General features: G+C 36.1%; 4 protein-coding genes across 5 annotated transcripts; 2 read left to right on the forward strand and 2 right to left on the reverse strand.

Annotated features, from left to right (window-relative positions):
• Positions 1 to 196: 196 nt before the first annotated feature.
• LOC17889017 (LOB domain-containing protein 15) lies at positions 197 to 1,770 on the reverse strand. Of its 2 annotated transcripts, none has more exons than XM_006294876.2 (3): positions 1,536 to 1,770; positions 1,104 to 1,362; positions 197 to 848 (listed from the first exon to the last, which is right to left on the reverse strand). In XM_006294876.2, the coding sequence occupies exons 1-3, from the start codon at positions 1,547 to 1,549 to the stop codon at positions 441 to 443; spliced, it is 681 nt and encodes a 226-aa protein (XP_006294938.1). In that variant the 5' UTR covers positions 1,550 to 1,770; the 3' UTR covers positions 197 to 440. The 2 variants fall into 2 exon arrangements, with proteins under 2 accessions (XP_006294938.1, XP_023640895.1); XM_023785127.1 differs by lacking the exon at positions 1,536 to 1,770 and adding an exon at positions 1,451 to 1,470.
• Positions 1,771 to 4,851: 3,081 nt separating this feature from the next.
• On the reverse strand, positions 4,852 to 5,948 carry LOC17888457. Its single transcript, XM_006296183.2, has one exon. It carries the CDS (start codon positions 5,617 to 5,619, stop codon positions 5,050 to 5,052), a length of 570 nt encoding a protein of 189 aa, XP_006296245.1. The 5' UTR covers positions 5,620 to 5,948; the 3' UTR covers positions 4,852 to 5,049.
• Positions 5,949 to 8,058: 2,110 nt separating this feature from the next.
• On the forward strand, positions 8,059 to 10,364 carry LOC17889468 (WEB family protein At2g40480). The gene is made up of 2 exons (XM_023784914.1): positions 8,059 to 8,462; positions 8,900 to 10,364. Exons 1-2 carry the CDS (start codon positions 8,214 to 8,216, stop codon positions 10,184 to 10,186), a joined length of 1,536 nt encoding a protein of 511 aa, XP_023640682.1. The 5' UTR covers positions 8,059 to 8,213; the 3' UTR covers positions 10,187 to 10,364.
• Positions 10,365 to 10,584: 220 nt separating this feature from the next.
• LOC17889606 (uroporphyrinogen decarboxylase 2, chloroplastic) lies at positions 10,585 to 12,855 on the forward strand. The gene is made up of 6 exons (XM_006294295.2): positions 10,585 to 10,805; positions 11,256 to 11,380; positions 11,478 to 11,588; positions 11,687 to 11,875; positions 11,945 to 12,070; positions 12,157 to 12,855. The coding sequence occupies exons 1-6, from the start codon at positions 10,688 to 10,690 to the stop codon at positions 12,670 to 12,672; spliced, it is 1,185 nt and encodes a 394-aa protein (XP_006294357.1). The 5' UTR covers positions 10,585 to 10,687; the 3' UTR covers positions 12,673 to 12,855.
• Positions 12,856 to 13,120: the final 265 nt, after the last annotated feature.

Raw genomic sequence — 13,120 nt, forward strand, 5'->3', positions numbered from 1 at the left:
CAGCTATCACACAAAATTTGGTGCAAGTATCTTTTTTATAGAGTTAAGTAACGTTTTATGTCGCTTGGGCTCCAAAAATAAAAAAAAGAGAGCTGCAGGAAACTCACTTTGGTATATACCTGTATGCATGACTCATTTATTCAATTTAAGCTACTCCAAATCTAAATGCATCTTTGTATGAATTGTTCCGATGATATGTAAAAAATTTATTTATATCTTCTATATAAATGAAAAAAAAAAAAATTGGTTATCTAAATAGAAGTAGTAGTACGTACGGCTTACCAACTAAACAAATATTAATATACATTCCATCAATGACAGGCTTTTCTATGATCAACCTTCCTCTCTTATATTTATTTAATTTAATTAACCACCGGATCACAAATTATCGAAATAAATTATATGTATTTGTGTGTATTTGTAGAATGATACAAATAAATTTAACCAAAGTAGGAGTTGTTCTCACTTTCAATGTCGCCGTATTCTAAGGCTCTTGTGGTTGGTTGAGAGAAAACACAAGACGATGGAGGAGGAGGGGGATGAGCCGCCGTAGGCTGTGGTGGAGTTGAAGGTCGTTGTGGTGGTGGTGCAATGACGGAGACGCCACCGGAGTTGTGATATCCGGCGACTTGGGAGTTGGAAGGTACGATCAAAGTGGCGACAGCTTCTCGTTGCTTGTACTTGAGAATCTCGGATCGTACGGCTGTGAGCTCGGCTTGTAAAGCTTGGACTTGTTGTTGTAGGGCTGAGATTGCTCCCATGCATCCGTACACCGGATCTCTTAGCCTCACGTTTGCTTCATACACAAGGCTATTCGCGGCGTCTGCTCTCTGGCTCTCAGGCACTTCCTGATTAGTTTGGAATTGTTTCACATTATTAGAATTTGACTAAAAGAGCTTTATTATTTTATCTTTATTATTACTTATAAGATAGTAATTCATAGCAAAATACAGAGCTATCTCGCGAATATATAAGTACTATATATATCTAAATGATTCATAATGGAAAATATATGTATCTAGGTTAGTGATACACAAGGGTTGCAAGTTCTTATTATGTATGTTCAAACTAAGACTATGTATGAGTTTTGAAGTGGTTATTACCATTAGCATCTTGGAGACGTTGCTAGCTCCAAAGACTTTGTGGACGGATGCGAACTTATGAGGCTCGTGTGGAGAAAAATATGGCGAAAAGGGACATTCTTGAGCGCACCTACGGCGCAAGAGCTTGCAGGCAGCACAAGGAGTAATGGTGTTGAGGGTTCCGGGAGGACCCGACATTGGTCTTCTAATTCCTGACATATGATGAGGCCAAGCATCTGTTTCTCTTTTGATCTTCTTCCCTATCTCTTCAAATCTCTCCCTTAACACACAACGAATTGAAGAAGAGCTTCAGTTTTCAAATAATAGCATCAAAGATATATAAGACTACTAAAAGGTCAAAAATCAACCATATCCACCAGTTGAGGGAATAAAATCTCTAAATCATTGTGAAGAGAAAAAAAGTTCACCAATGATGAGATGTTCACGTCTTACCTTTCTCTTGACATTCAGGCATGCTCTCTAAGCGGATCGAAAAAGGAGAAAGAAACAAAAAGAGAGATATTAAAGTCAAGTGACTCTTTAAAGAGGGTGTGATGGAAGATAGCCGAGGAAGGCTTTAAAGGCAAGTAAAATACCAAGTGTAAAGATTTAGTGATCACGATGTATATAATACATAATATTGTATGTACGAGTGTATGCAAGTGTCCATATATAGATAGATGAGCTGGCTTATAATAGAACTTTCATATATATGGAGATGAAAACAGGATTTGGTAGCTCGAGAGAGTCAGAACAGTCTCTCTCTTTTAACATGGAAACAACTGAAGATATCTAGAGTTAGTAAGGGACTGAAGAGCTGTATTCACTGCTTAAGCACGTGAGCCGTGAGAGGGTTTTAAATTTTAAATTTTTATTTTTGACTTTACGAATCTGATCATCACACATAAATATTTACAGACTTGTATACATATGTATGTAGTCAAACTCATTCATCGGTCAGGCAACAACAGATGGATTTCGTGCTTAATGCCTACTTTTAATGTTTTTGTTTTCCCATGGCCGCATGTGGACTTTTGCTTCACATTTATAGCAAACATCTTTCTTTCTTATATAGGGTGTATGTGTAATTAAATAAACCTTCATCTTTGTATGATTTCAATTTTACCGATCATATTTTTTGAAAGTCATATATGTAAAATTACCTAAACCGTTGCACACGAATGGACCGGCCGTGAGTAGTTAACTACTTAACTATAGGTCATAGCTAAATAGTTTTAAGGTGTATAATAGTAAAAAGTTGGTGAAAGGATTTAGAGACGATATTGTTAGATGTATTTATCTAAAAATAAAAGAGTGAATGAGAATGATAGTTTGACGATTTTTGACATGTTAGTTTCTTGTCCAAATCAAGAAACCTCATCATCTTAATTCTTATGGGCACTTTTTATTTTTTGTTCATCATATACATAGATTGTTATTTTGAAATTGAGTTACATATAATCAAATTTAATTATTGTATTTGTGTACGAATCGACTAGCTAATAACTGTACGTGTTTGCATGTATAATTAATGTATGTATATTTTGTACATTTTCTTTGTATTTATATATAATTCATAAATAGGAGAATGAATATGCAAATTAAAGAATCTTCCGTCGTCAAAGAATATACAATAAACAGAATTTCAACAAAATACCATACTTGGTGATTAAAATGTGCGCCTATTCAAAGTTTGATCTCTAATCAAACCATGAACAAAGAACACACTTTTACGTACTAATTACTATCTCTCTTTTATTTCGAAAAGTGTCGTAGATTTAGGATGTGAGAAAGATGAAGAGCGGTGTTCTATCAAAGTGGGTGGTGAAAGGAGGGTGGTGTATATTGTTGTAATTATATTATAGATTAGAAAAAGTAGTATTCAACTTTCAAAATCGCAATGGAAAGAAAGAAGATTGCTTATACTCTAAGAAAGCTTTTGGAGTTGTATGTGTATTCTTGTTTGACCCGTATTTGTAGCCTAAATCGTCGCCCCGTTGTTCTCTCTTCGTCTTTGTACTTGATATTAAATTCTTATGGTGTTAAATTTGAGTTACCAGAGCAAAATTATATAATCTTTTTCAAAAAAATTAGAATTCAGGTAAGATAGTACCTATAGTTTAACAACTTACGTACTCAGTAAATATAAATGTTTTTTTTTCTCACAATCTAATAGATATCTACATTAATTTAGTTATTTTAACAGTTCCTATTCTCTAGGAAAACAAAAGAGGTCTGAGATTTTTTCCCAACTTAATTAGATGTTGACATAGACCAAAACTCTTGGGACTTTTATTATTTGGGCTGTTATTCCGTAAACCTCTGCTTCACAAATATAAGTGTTTAGTAAACTATATGGCTTTGTTGAATTAGAGTACGGTTTAGGTATCTAAACATATAAAACTTTTTCATTTAACCCTTTTTTGTTTATGGATAAAACTCTTTTGAGGATTTTGATGGATCATCAGTCCGTCAAGAATCACAAATCTTGAAGATGTTACACCAAACATGCATATTTCAGCTTCTAAACGTGGGTTTTGTGGATTGATCTTCTATTTTTAGTCTTTTAATTCTAAACTGGAATCCTAACGTAACTCGTCCCTTGATTCGAAAGCTTACAAAACAATTAGATATATTTACAAAAATCATTAGTAGTAAGTAAACCATATATATAGTAGATAAAAGTGTTTTCTAAAGAACACAATTGTATGGAAGCCTACAATTCTACCACTAGCATATTTCTGCCACCAACTCCTATACCCCTTCAATGAATGATGATACTTAAAAGACTTCACGAATTAGATGATCCATCAAAACTTAAACCACGTGCGCACGAGTGGTCGAGGACTTTGACAGCCTTGGGTCAAGACTTTAAATCCCAACTATAATTGTTCTTCTTGTTAAAATTTACTTCACTGTTCTCTTTTACAGTGAATTCGTTATTACAAAAGATCCCTTGCATGTCCCAAATAGTTTTCGTACATTCCGAAACTTCTTTCCCTTTTATGGTAAAAGGACAGACCCTTGTTCTGGTTCGTAAGCTTGGGGAACCTCATCTATTTCTTTTTTTTTTCTTTTACATATTGACACCCAAAAAAAGTTGCATATTCTAAGGAAAATCTTCTTTTTAGGAAAATCACTTCATATCATAAATTATTAAATGTCATACCTGCACAGGCTGCACTGCTACACAAATTTCTTGAACATGTATTAAGTATTAACACCTACCCATCTTTATTTTCCTTCCTCTGTATTTAATGACTTTGATTTATGAAGGATAAATGGTTCAAAGATAATGATAATAAAGATATACAATTACACATACAGTTATTATAGTAGTCTTGTTCAGCTCTTTGGTGGTTTATCATTCTTTTGGTTTGATGGTAAGACATTATTGATTATTCTGTTTTTATTTTGGTTTATTGAAATTTGTAGTTAAGCTTCTTTTACTCAGTAGTTAAGGATTTAAACTGAGAACATTTTTTTCTTTTTTTTTTTTCAAATTCGAAATTAATCTAGAAAGTGAAATATCACGACTAAATAAACGAGACAAAAATAAAAATAATGAATAGAGCCCATAAATGCTGGCACATGGTCAGTTAAATCGCCCACATATCTTCGTGTAGAGTTTAGATAAAGTATGTCGTTGACTAAGTATAATTTAGTGTCTAAATTGTAAATTTTAAACAAATACCGATCAATTGCATTTTAAGCGTACTAAAAGCTCTTTTCAAATTTTACAGTTTCGACACCTAAAAATTCAGAAGAATGAACAATGAAAGATAAATCTAAACATGACAAAAGTTTTCGTAAAGCACTGAACAATGAACACAATCAAACACTAATATATGTGTTCAAAGAGGCAAAAGCCAAAACATACAAAAACACAAAAACGAATCTTCAAACTCAAGATCCTGTTTTCCGTAATAACAACAATCGAAATAAGAACAACATTGTAATAAAACCGTTACATCAATCTAAGATCTTTACGACTAAGAACAGAACACAAAGCTCTCTTCACACTCCCCATAGATGAACTAAGCCCTCTTTTATAACACAACGTCGACGTCGGAGACGACGACGACCTAATCTCTTCCTCGTCGTCTTCTTTAACGTACGATCTCGAGCAAGAAAGGTAACATTTCTTGGGACGATGCTCTGATTTAGACGGAGGAGATGAAGAAGAATACGAAGAGGAAGAAGATGAAGACGTAGACGACCAAGAAAACGAATGACGTGACACGTGACGTGACAACAGAGTCTTCACGAATCGAGTTTGTTTCGTTCTCGCTTTACTCAGTTTGTTCCCGGAGGAAGAGGAGGAGTAGTAAGACGGAGGTGGCGTTAACGGTGGAAGACGAAAAGATTCCGAGTAAAGAGAGTGCTTTGGTGTCCCAGGCCGTGTCTCCCACAAAAACGGCACGGAGGCTCCGCCGTAGTAATAGATTCTTGACGATGAATTGACCTGAGAGCTCTCCTTTACGATAACCTTTGAGGATTTGACTCCACTTGTGTTGTCTTCTGACATTGTCTTCATTTAATGCCTCTTCTGATAACCAACAAATAACTTCCCTTCAATTCTCTGGATGTGTCTTCGAGTCAGCTTTTTATCTGAATTAAACTTAAAAACGAAGAAAGAAAGAAAGAAAAAACAATGCGAGATCCGAAGACGACGAAGCTTCTCTTCAGATAAGAAAAGAGGAGACAAAGGCGCATCTATTTTTGGAAAAAAGTGATGCTTTGTTAGTGTAAGAGAAGTTTGCGGAAGAATTAAAGGATCTCTTTCTTTCTTTTTTGCATGGAGAGTGTATGTGTGTATAATAAGCACATGTCAAGTGCTTATTTATTTTTATCTTTTGTATTTGTTAAAACTTCACATGGGTGCATATGGCATATATATATATAAAGATACTACTCGTAAATAATTGTAGAGGGCCAAGAAAATGGTTAGATGATAATAAATGAGTGGGGCGATATATACTGTTCAATGTGTACACAACTTATTGATTACACCAATTCCCTTATTGCAAAAGATTTAGGTAATAAATTTTTACATGTTAACTCACAATTAATAACATATAGGAAGATCTTATTGATTGAACATAGAAATCAAGAGAACTCCTGTGGTAGCTACGAGATCCCTGCAAGTGTAAAACCAACTAAATAAAAGGATTAGAAACCGTACGTTGTCACTATTAATGTCGTTTGGAAGATGATATATCATTAAAAACGTGTAATATGGGATACAAAAGAGCTAGAGAGGAGGTGGATAAGTGTGGATCGTTGGATGTACAGTTGAGTCGTATTTAATAGAAATAGGAGATGCGTAATCGTGGTCCATTGTCTCGTAGTCGTACTGAGATTTTTCTTTAATTCGATAGAGAAATGAAGACAAAGTTAGTTAGAAAAATATAAGGGCGAAGCTCCTCTTATTTAATTCATACATCCACCTACATATGCCTTACGTGTATACGTCGATATTACAAAAAAAAAGAAAAAGAAAGAAAAAACAATGGTCTATAGACTTAGGCCAGTTCCAAGAAAAAAGAGACAACTGGTTAGGCAGTTCTATGCACTTTTTTAACCGGCTTTGATATATTTGAAGATGGGCTATGTTATGAAGAACAGTACCACTTAGTTAAATAGTGTAGGCTCTATAGTGACGGCTGATTATGCATGCATTCTAGATTGTGATAACTAGAGATTAATAAATGGGTTTATTTAACAGCATTTAGTGTTACTTGTAATCAGAAAATTTCTGAAGATAATTATTTACTTTTCCATGCTCATGGTTATCTATAAATTATGGCTACTTCAAAAAAAGAGAAAAGCATGACAAAATAACAAATCGTCGTCACCCTAGCTCTTGATCGATTATTAAAGTCTGGCTTTGCCGTTTCGTGCTAGCTTCCGCTATTCGTCGTCATCTTTAGCTATTGATTTTTGTTGTTTTGTTTAAGCCAGTGTACTTAGCGTAGTTGGCACGTGTAGCATCTTAGTCCATTACAAGTTCAAGATCAATTTTATAGGCCCAAACATTATTATAAAAAATATGTTAAACTAGAAAACTGTTATAATAAACCCCACATAATCAATTTAAACAGAAAAAGGTTAAATAACCGAGGTACTTTGTAATGAGTTCGCTCCGGACTTGATTGCTGCCATTAATCATGGTCTAATTTATATGGTAGTAAAACACTTTCATCTTGAGATAGAAATAGAATCAGACAAAATAAAGATAATGGATGCAAAATGCAATGGTTCCACTTATTTGATGGAAGTGACCCCATAAAACAAAAATAAAATCATAACATAAGAGGAAGATATACAAAGTTGGTTGTGATGATAATTATTCGTACCAAAAATCTAATACAACAATTATTCTTGCTCATTTAATTTACCAGATGATGCCCCTTTTTATTGCTTCTAATATTATTTTTTCACCAATTAATACGACAAGATGACATGATTTAATAAAAATATATCATACTCCTATTTAATTTATACTTTCGTGATAAGAAAAGACCTTGAAGCTCGATTTGTTTATAAAGTATATGGATTACTTGTTTAATTATGGTCCATAACTTCCCTAATCAAAAAAGCGAAAAAAAAAAAACAGATGGTGGAAAAGAAAAGATTCGTGGGATCAAGCGTCGGCAGAGTAAACGTCGTCGTAAGATTGATTTTAGGTCCCTCTTCCTTTCATTACCTTTTGCATAAAGGGCCTAAACAGAGGATGGATACTGCAATTCCCAATATCTTTTTTTTTTCCCTTTTCTTTTGCCTCCGCAATCAACGGCCCAAATTTTTAAGTAACCCAGTCAACCATCCTGTACAACCGTTCTCACGTGAACTTTGTTATACGACACAATAAGAGCTCGCCACGTAATCATCCCGTTTATGATCTTTGCCTCTCTCTCTTGTTACACTCTCCGAGTGGGGGTGTTGTGAGTTGTGACTCAGTAACGAGAAAGCACAATCATATCGACACCTTCTTCAAAAGCTCTTTTGCTTTTTCTCATCTCCTTTTGCTTTTTTTCTTTCTCTAATTTCATTAATTATGGTTACTGTAAAGGCCTTCTCTTTAAATCCTTTACCACAACAATTCTTACTTCTTTGTTGTGGTGGCCAATGGCGATGGCAGAGGAGCAGCATCAGAATTATCCTGTGGCTGAGGTTGTTCCGGGTACGCCTGGGATCCGTGAGCTGATGATCCAACCCGGGTTCTCTGTTGATCCGGTTGGTGTTTCTAATGGGATTAGGAGAGTTGGTCTGAGAGCTGAAATCGATACTTCTCCTCCGTTCGGGTCCGTTCAGGAGGCGGTCACCCGCTTCGGTGGTCGTGGCTCTTGGGTTCCTTTCAAGCTCGAAGACAGTTTCGTAAGTTTTCTTCTTTCTCAATTTTTCTTCTAATGCCCGATCAGTTCAATTTTCTTCTATTGGTGACATTGTTTTCTAAAGTTTGATCTTTTGGTGGTGACCATTGTCCATTGTTCTTCACTTGTTTTTGAAAATTGAAACTGAGTTGCATTTCGTTTCTTCTATGCAATTGAGTTTCGTTTTGTTATTGAAATTAATTAGAGTTTCAAAATTGAGGTGAAACTGAGTGGAATTCTACATTTGGAAGTCATAGACGTTTAATAACATCAATGTCGTGTAGATTGTTTCTTTCTTCTACCCCTAATATCATCAGTAAGTTTTGATACACTGATTTAGATGTTCGAAGCAGCAGATCGTTGTTCTGTGATTAATTGTCTTTGCAGTTGGATTAAGAGTTTAGATATGATTTTCTAATTTGTTAGTTTGTCAATGTTCAGAATGGAGAATTTGACATAAAGAGAATGGAAGAGCATGCAGCGGAGCTTGAGAAGGATCTGATTGTGAAAGAGCTGGAAACTCTGGATGTTTTAGAAGCACTTGGATCAACAAAAAGGATTGTTGAAGACTTGAAGCGGCAGCTTCAGCAAGAAGCTCTTAGATGTACTGAACATCTCGGTTCAGATATCAAAGAGATGAATGATGAACATTGCCATCACAATCCCATGTCATCTCCTGATTTGATCCTTATCGAGTTGAAGCAAGCCAAGATGAATCTTGGTAAAACCATGAATGATCTTGTAGTGATCCAATCCTCCGTCGAGACTCTGAATAAGAAAATGAAAGAAGAAAAAGATTTCCTTGACAAGACACGGGCAAAGCTAACGTATGGGTTTGGAGGACCGCTATCTCTAGCTGAGGAGCTGAGTCGGATCAAGGTAAAACCACAGGTTCCAGATGAACCACTTAGGGAACAGGTTAAGATGGTTTCTGTAACCGATGAACCGGGTTTAAACCTGCAGAACAAGAACTCTCTGAGAACTGCAGAGATGAGACTAGTTGCTGCTAGAAAAATGGAGGAAGCTGCAAGAGCAGCTGAAGCACTCGCTCTAGCTGAAATAACAATGTTATCATCCAACGATGACAGCCAGGATGATGACTCGGAATTTTGCTTCCCAGAGCCTCCAAGATCTCCTGTAACACCGAGAGGATTAAGGATCGATAATGACTACCCCACAGATAATAGCTCAAGCAGAGGAATTTTAAAGAAGCTTGAGGAAGCTACTGAAGGAGTCAAACAAAGTAAACAAGCTTTAGAAGCTGCGTTAAACAGAGTAGAGATTGCTAATGTGAAGCAACTTGCAGCTGAAAATGCTTTCCGCGGGTGGACAAAAGACTCATCCAAAGCCGGTAACAGAACACCTTTGAATCATACAAGACGTTCCTTCTTCAGCCATTTGAACAAGCACCATGAGCCACTTGACAATCTACCAAAGCCTGTGTTAAAGTCTAATGTCTCAATGCGCGATGTTCTAAGGCGTAAGCAAGTTCCAAAGGAAGATGTTGTTGTTCCTGAGAGGCAGAGCCTTGAAGGGCAACTCCCGAGGCGGAATGCGAATTTGAGCCAAATGTTGAAGGAGTTGAAGCAAGATGTAAAGTTTTCGACACGAGCGGAGAAAGAGGAGGTGCATGAAGAGAAACAGTACGTCACACAGAGGAGAAAGTTTGGTTTCATACACATTACACTTCCATTGCATAAGCAGAACAAGAAAAAAACAAGCATTTGAACAGGAACACCTTCCACTATTTCTATTTTTATCCCTTATTATTTTGTTTGTAATTGGTGTTTATTCTGGTTTGATGTGGTGTGATTGCTTTTACCTGTTTTTTTTTTTAATTTTTGCTTTCCAACCAATAAATATACATTTTTTAGTCTTTGAATAAAACATAATGCTTTGAGTCTAATCAAAATCTTGTTGAAATATAAAATTTAACTTTGGAGTAAGTGATAGTGTGATAATCATATTCTCATCTCTCATATATTAACAATGAAACCGGACCACATTTAACCAAGATGACTAAAATAAACCAAACAATGACGTGGCAGACATAGTAGCTGATTAGGCAATGTTGATCCACGTCAGCAGATCTCTTATCATCAAACTTTTCTATCTTCTTCGTGCAAGACGTTGAAAGAGAAGAAATGCTAAGATCTCAAAGCAGAGACAACACCTTGACCTCGCGCTAGAAAGAAGCCTTCTTTGAGTTTTTCTCAAAGATCTGAAAAAATGTCAATCCTCCAAGTCTCTACTTCATCTCTTTCGTCTTCTACTCTTCTCTCCATCTCTCCCATAAAATCTCTCTCGTCTCCCAAGTCTTCTCGGTTAATTCGTTGTTCTGTCGAGGGTACTTATTTCTAACCCTCAATTTTGATTCATTGTGATGAAGTTTTTGGTGACTTAATATCTGGGCACTTGTAAAGTTACGAAATTTTACACAAACTTTTTCTCTTTCGACTAATTGGAAAGCGAATTGGGTCTTTCGTGTAGTAATTGAATTGAGTGTTTTGGTTACTCTATTGTGCATTTAATAGATGGTTTCAATAGTAATCTAGTTGAACTTTAGGATATGGAGTTTGTTCTGCAGAAGCTGATACAGTGGTGCTTCCTTGTTTTAACTGTATGATCCTCTCGTGCTTTTTCGAAGTAAAGTATATTGCTTGATACAAGAATTGGAATTCTGCTATTGTATTGGTTTCGCTTATTTTGAGTCTGATCATGGAATGAGCAGAAGCTTATGGATTGTGTAATATCGTCTTAGTCTGTATGTTTACTGGAGTTCAAATTCTTTGCGTAGGAACAACTGTAACCGAGCCTAAACTCTCGGCAACCAGCGAGCCTCTTCTTCTGAGAGCTGCTAAAGGTGAAGTTGTTGATAGACCTCCGGTTTGGCTTATGAGGCAAGCTGGGAGGTACATGAAGGCAAGCTTTCTTCTATTTAATTTGTTTACGAACTCATAATGTAATTTTCCTTTTCGAAGTTGTGTGTGTCCTGAGTGTTGATTAATTCGATGAACAGAGTTATCAAACTCTCTGTGAGAAATATCCTTCTTTCAGAGATAGATCAGAGAATGCAGATCTTGTGGTGGAAATTTCTCTGCAGCCATGGAAGGTGTTTAAGCCAGATGGGGTGAGTTAGTTCTTCTTCTCTTTGTCCATTTAATTTGGAGTTTTACTTTATATGATCTCTCAAGTTGACATGTCTGTTCTTTCAAAATGTATGAAAAGGTGATTTTGTTCTCAGACATTCTCACTCCATTGTCTGGAATGAACATACCTTTCGACATTGTTAAAGGAAAAGGTCCTATCATCTTCAACCCGCCGCAATCAGCTGCTGACGTTGCTCAAGTTAGAGAGTTCATACCAGAGGAATCTGTTCCATATGTTGGAGAAGCACTCAAAAGATTAAGAAATGAGGTACTAATAGTGATTATTGAAGGCTGAAGCCACAAATGCTCTTAAACTAAAGAGTATGTTTTGTTTCAGGTGGGAAATGAATCCGCTGTTCTGGGTTTTGTTGGAGCTCCATTTACTCTCTCTTCGTATGTAATCGAAGGTGGCTCATCTAAGAATTTCACACAGATAAAAAGATTAGCTTTTTCTCAACCCAAGGTGAGTTTTTAAAGATTATAAAGCAAGTGTAGAACTGGGCAATTTGGTAAGTATATCAGAGATTGAAACTTTTCTTTTTTCCTCAGGTTCTACATGCTTTGCTCAAGAAGTTCACAACCTCGATGATCACGTACATACGTTATCAAGCAGATAGCGGAGCTCAAGCCGTGCAGATATTTGACTCCTGGGCTACCGAGCTTAGCCCGGTGGATTTTGAGGAGTTTAGCTTACCTTATCTTAAACAGATTGTGGATGCTGTTAAACAAACTCACCCAAACCTGCCTCTCATACTGTATGCGAGTGGATCAGGAGGTCTGCTAGAGAGACTGGCTCGGACCGGTGTGGATGTTGTGAGCTTGGACTGGACTGTGGACATGGCTGAAGGAAGAGACCGGCTAGGAAGAGACATAGCGGTTCAAGGAAACGTGGATCCGGGAGTTCTATTTGGATCGAAAGAATTTATCACAAGCCGGATTCATGATACTGTGAAGAAAGCTGGGAGAGATAAACACATTCTCAACTTGGGGCATGGTATTAAAGTTGGAACCCCTGAAGAGAACGTTGCACACTTCTTTGAAGTTGCAAAAGGACTTAGATATTAAGAGAAAGAGTGAAGATTATGCTTTGTTCTTCACTTCGGCTTTCATCGTCTTTTTTTTCGCATTTGAGATATGTAATTTTTAAAATATATATTTTAACTATAATTTTTGTTTGTAAACTACTTGGACGAGAATAGTGATTAACGTGCAATGGATACACATATCAGGCGCTTGTCTCATTATATCTAGGCTATTGTCTTCCAAAGTTGTTCAACGTGTGGTGTAAACAAACCAAAGGAAATGTACAGAGCATTAGCTAGGAGTAGTTTATTAATTAATTTAATTAGTGGAGTAGTTTTATATCTTATAGTATCTTAGGAGTAGTTTTATATCTTATGCAAGATATCATATCTTGCTAATTAACCTTGTTTTTGCTTTTTAATTAAATGATTAATTATCTAAGATATCATTTAAATCTCATCAATGAGGTTGCTCTTCCGAGCACCTTCCG

The sequence above is a fragment of the Capsella rubella genome, unplaced genomic scaffold, assembly GCF_000375325.1.
Source record: "Capsella rubella cultivar Monte Gargano unplaced genomic scaffold, Caprub1_0 scaffold_4, whole genome shotgun sequence".
NCBI lineage: Eukaryota > Viridiplantae > Streptophyta > Magnoliopsida > Brassicales > Brassicaceae > Capsella > Capsella rubella.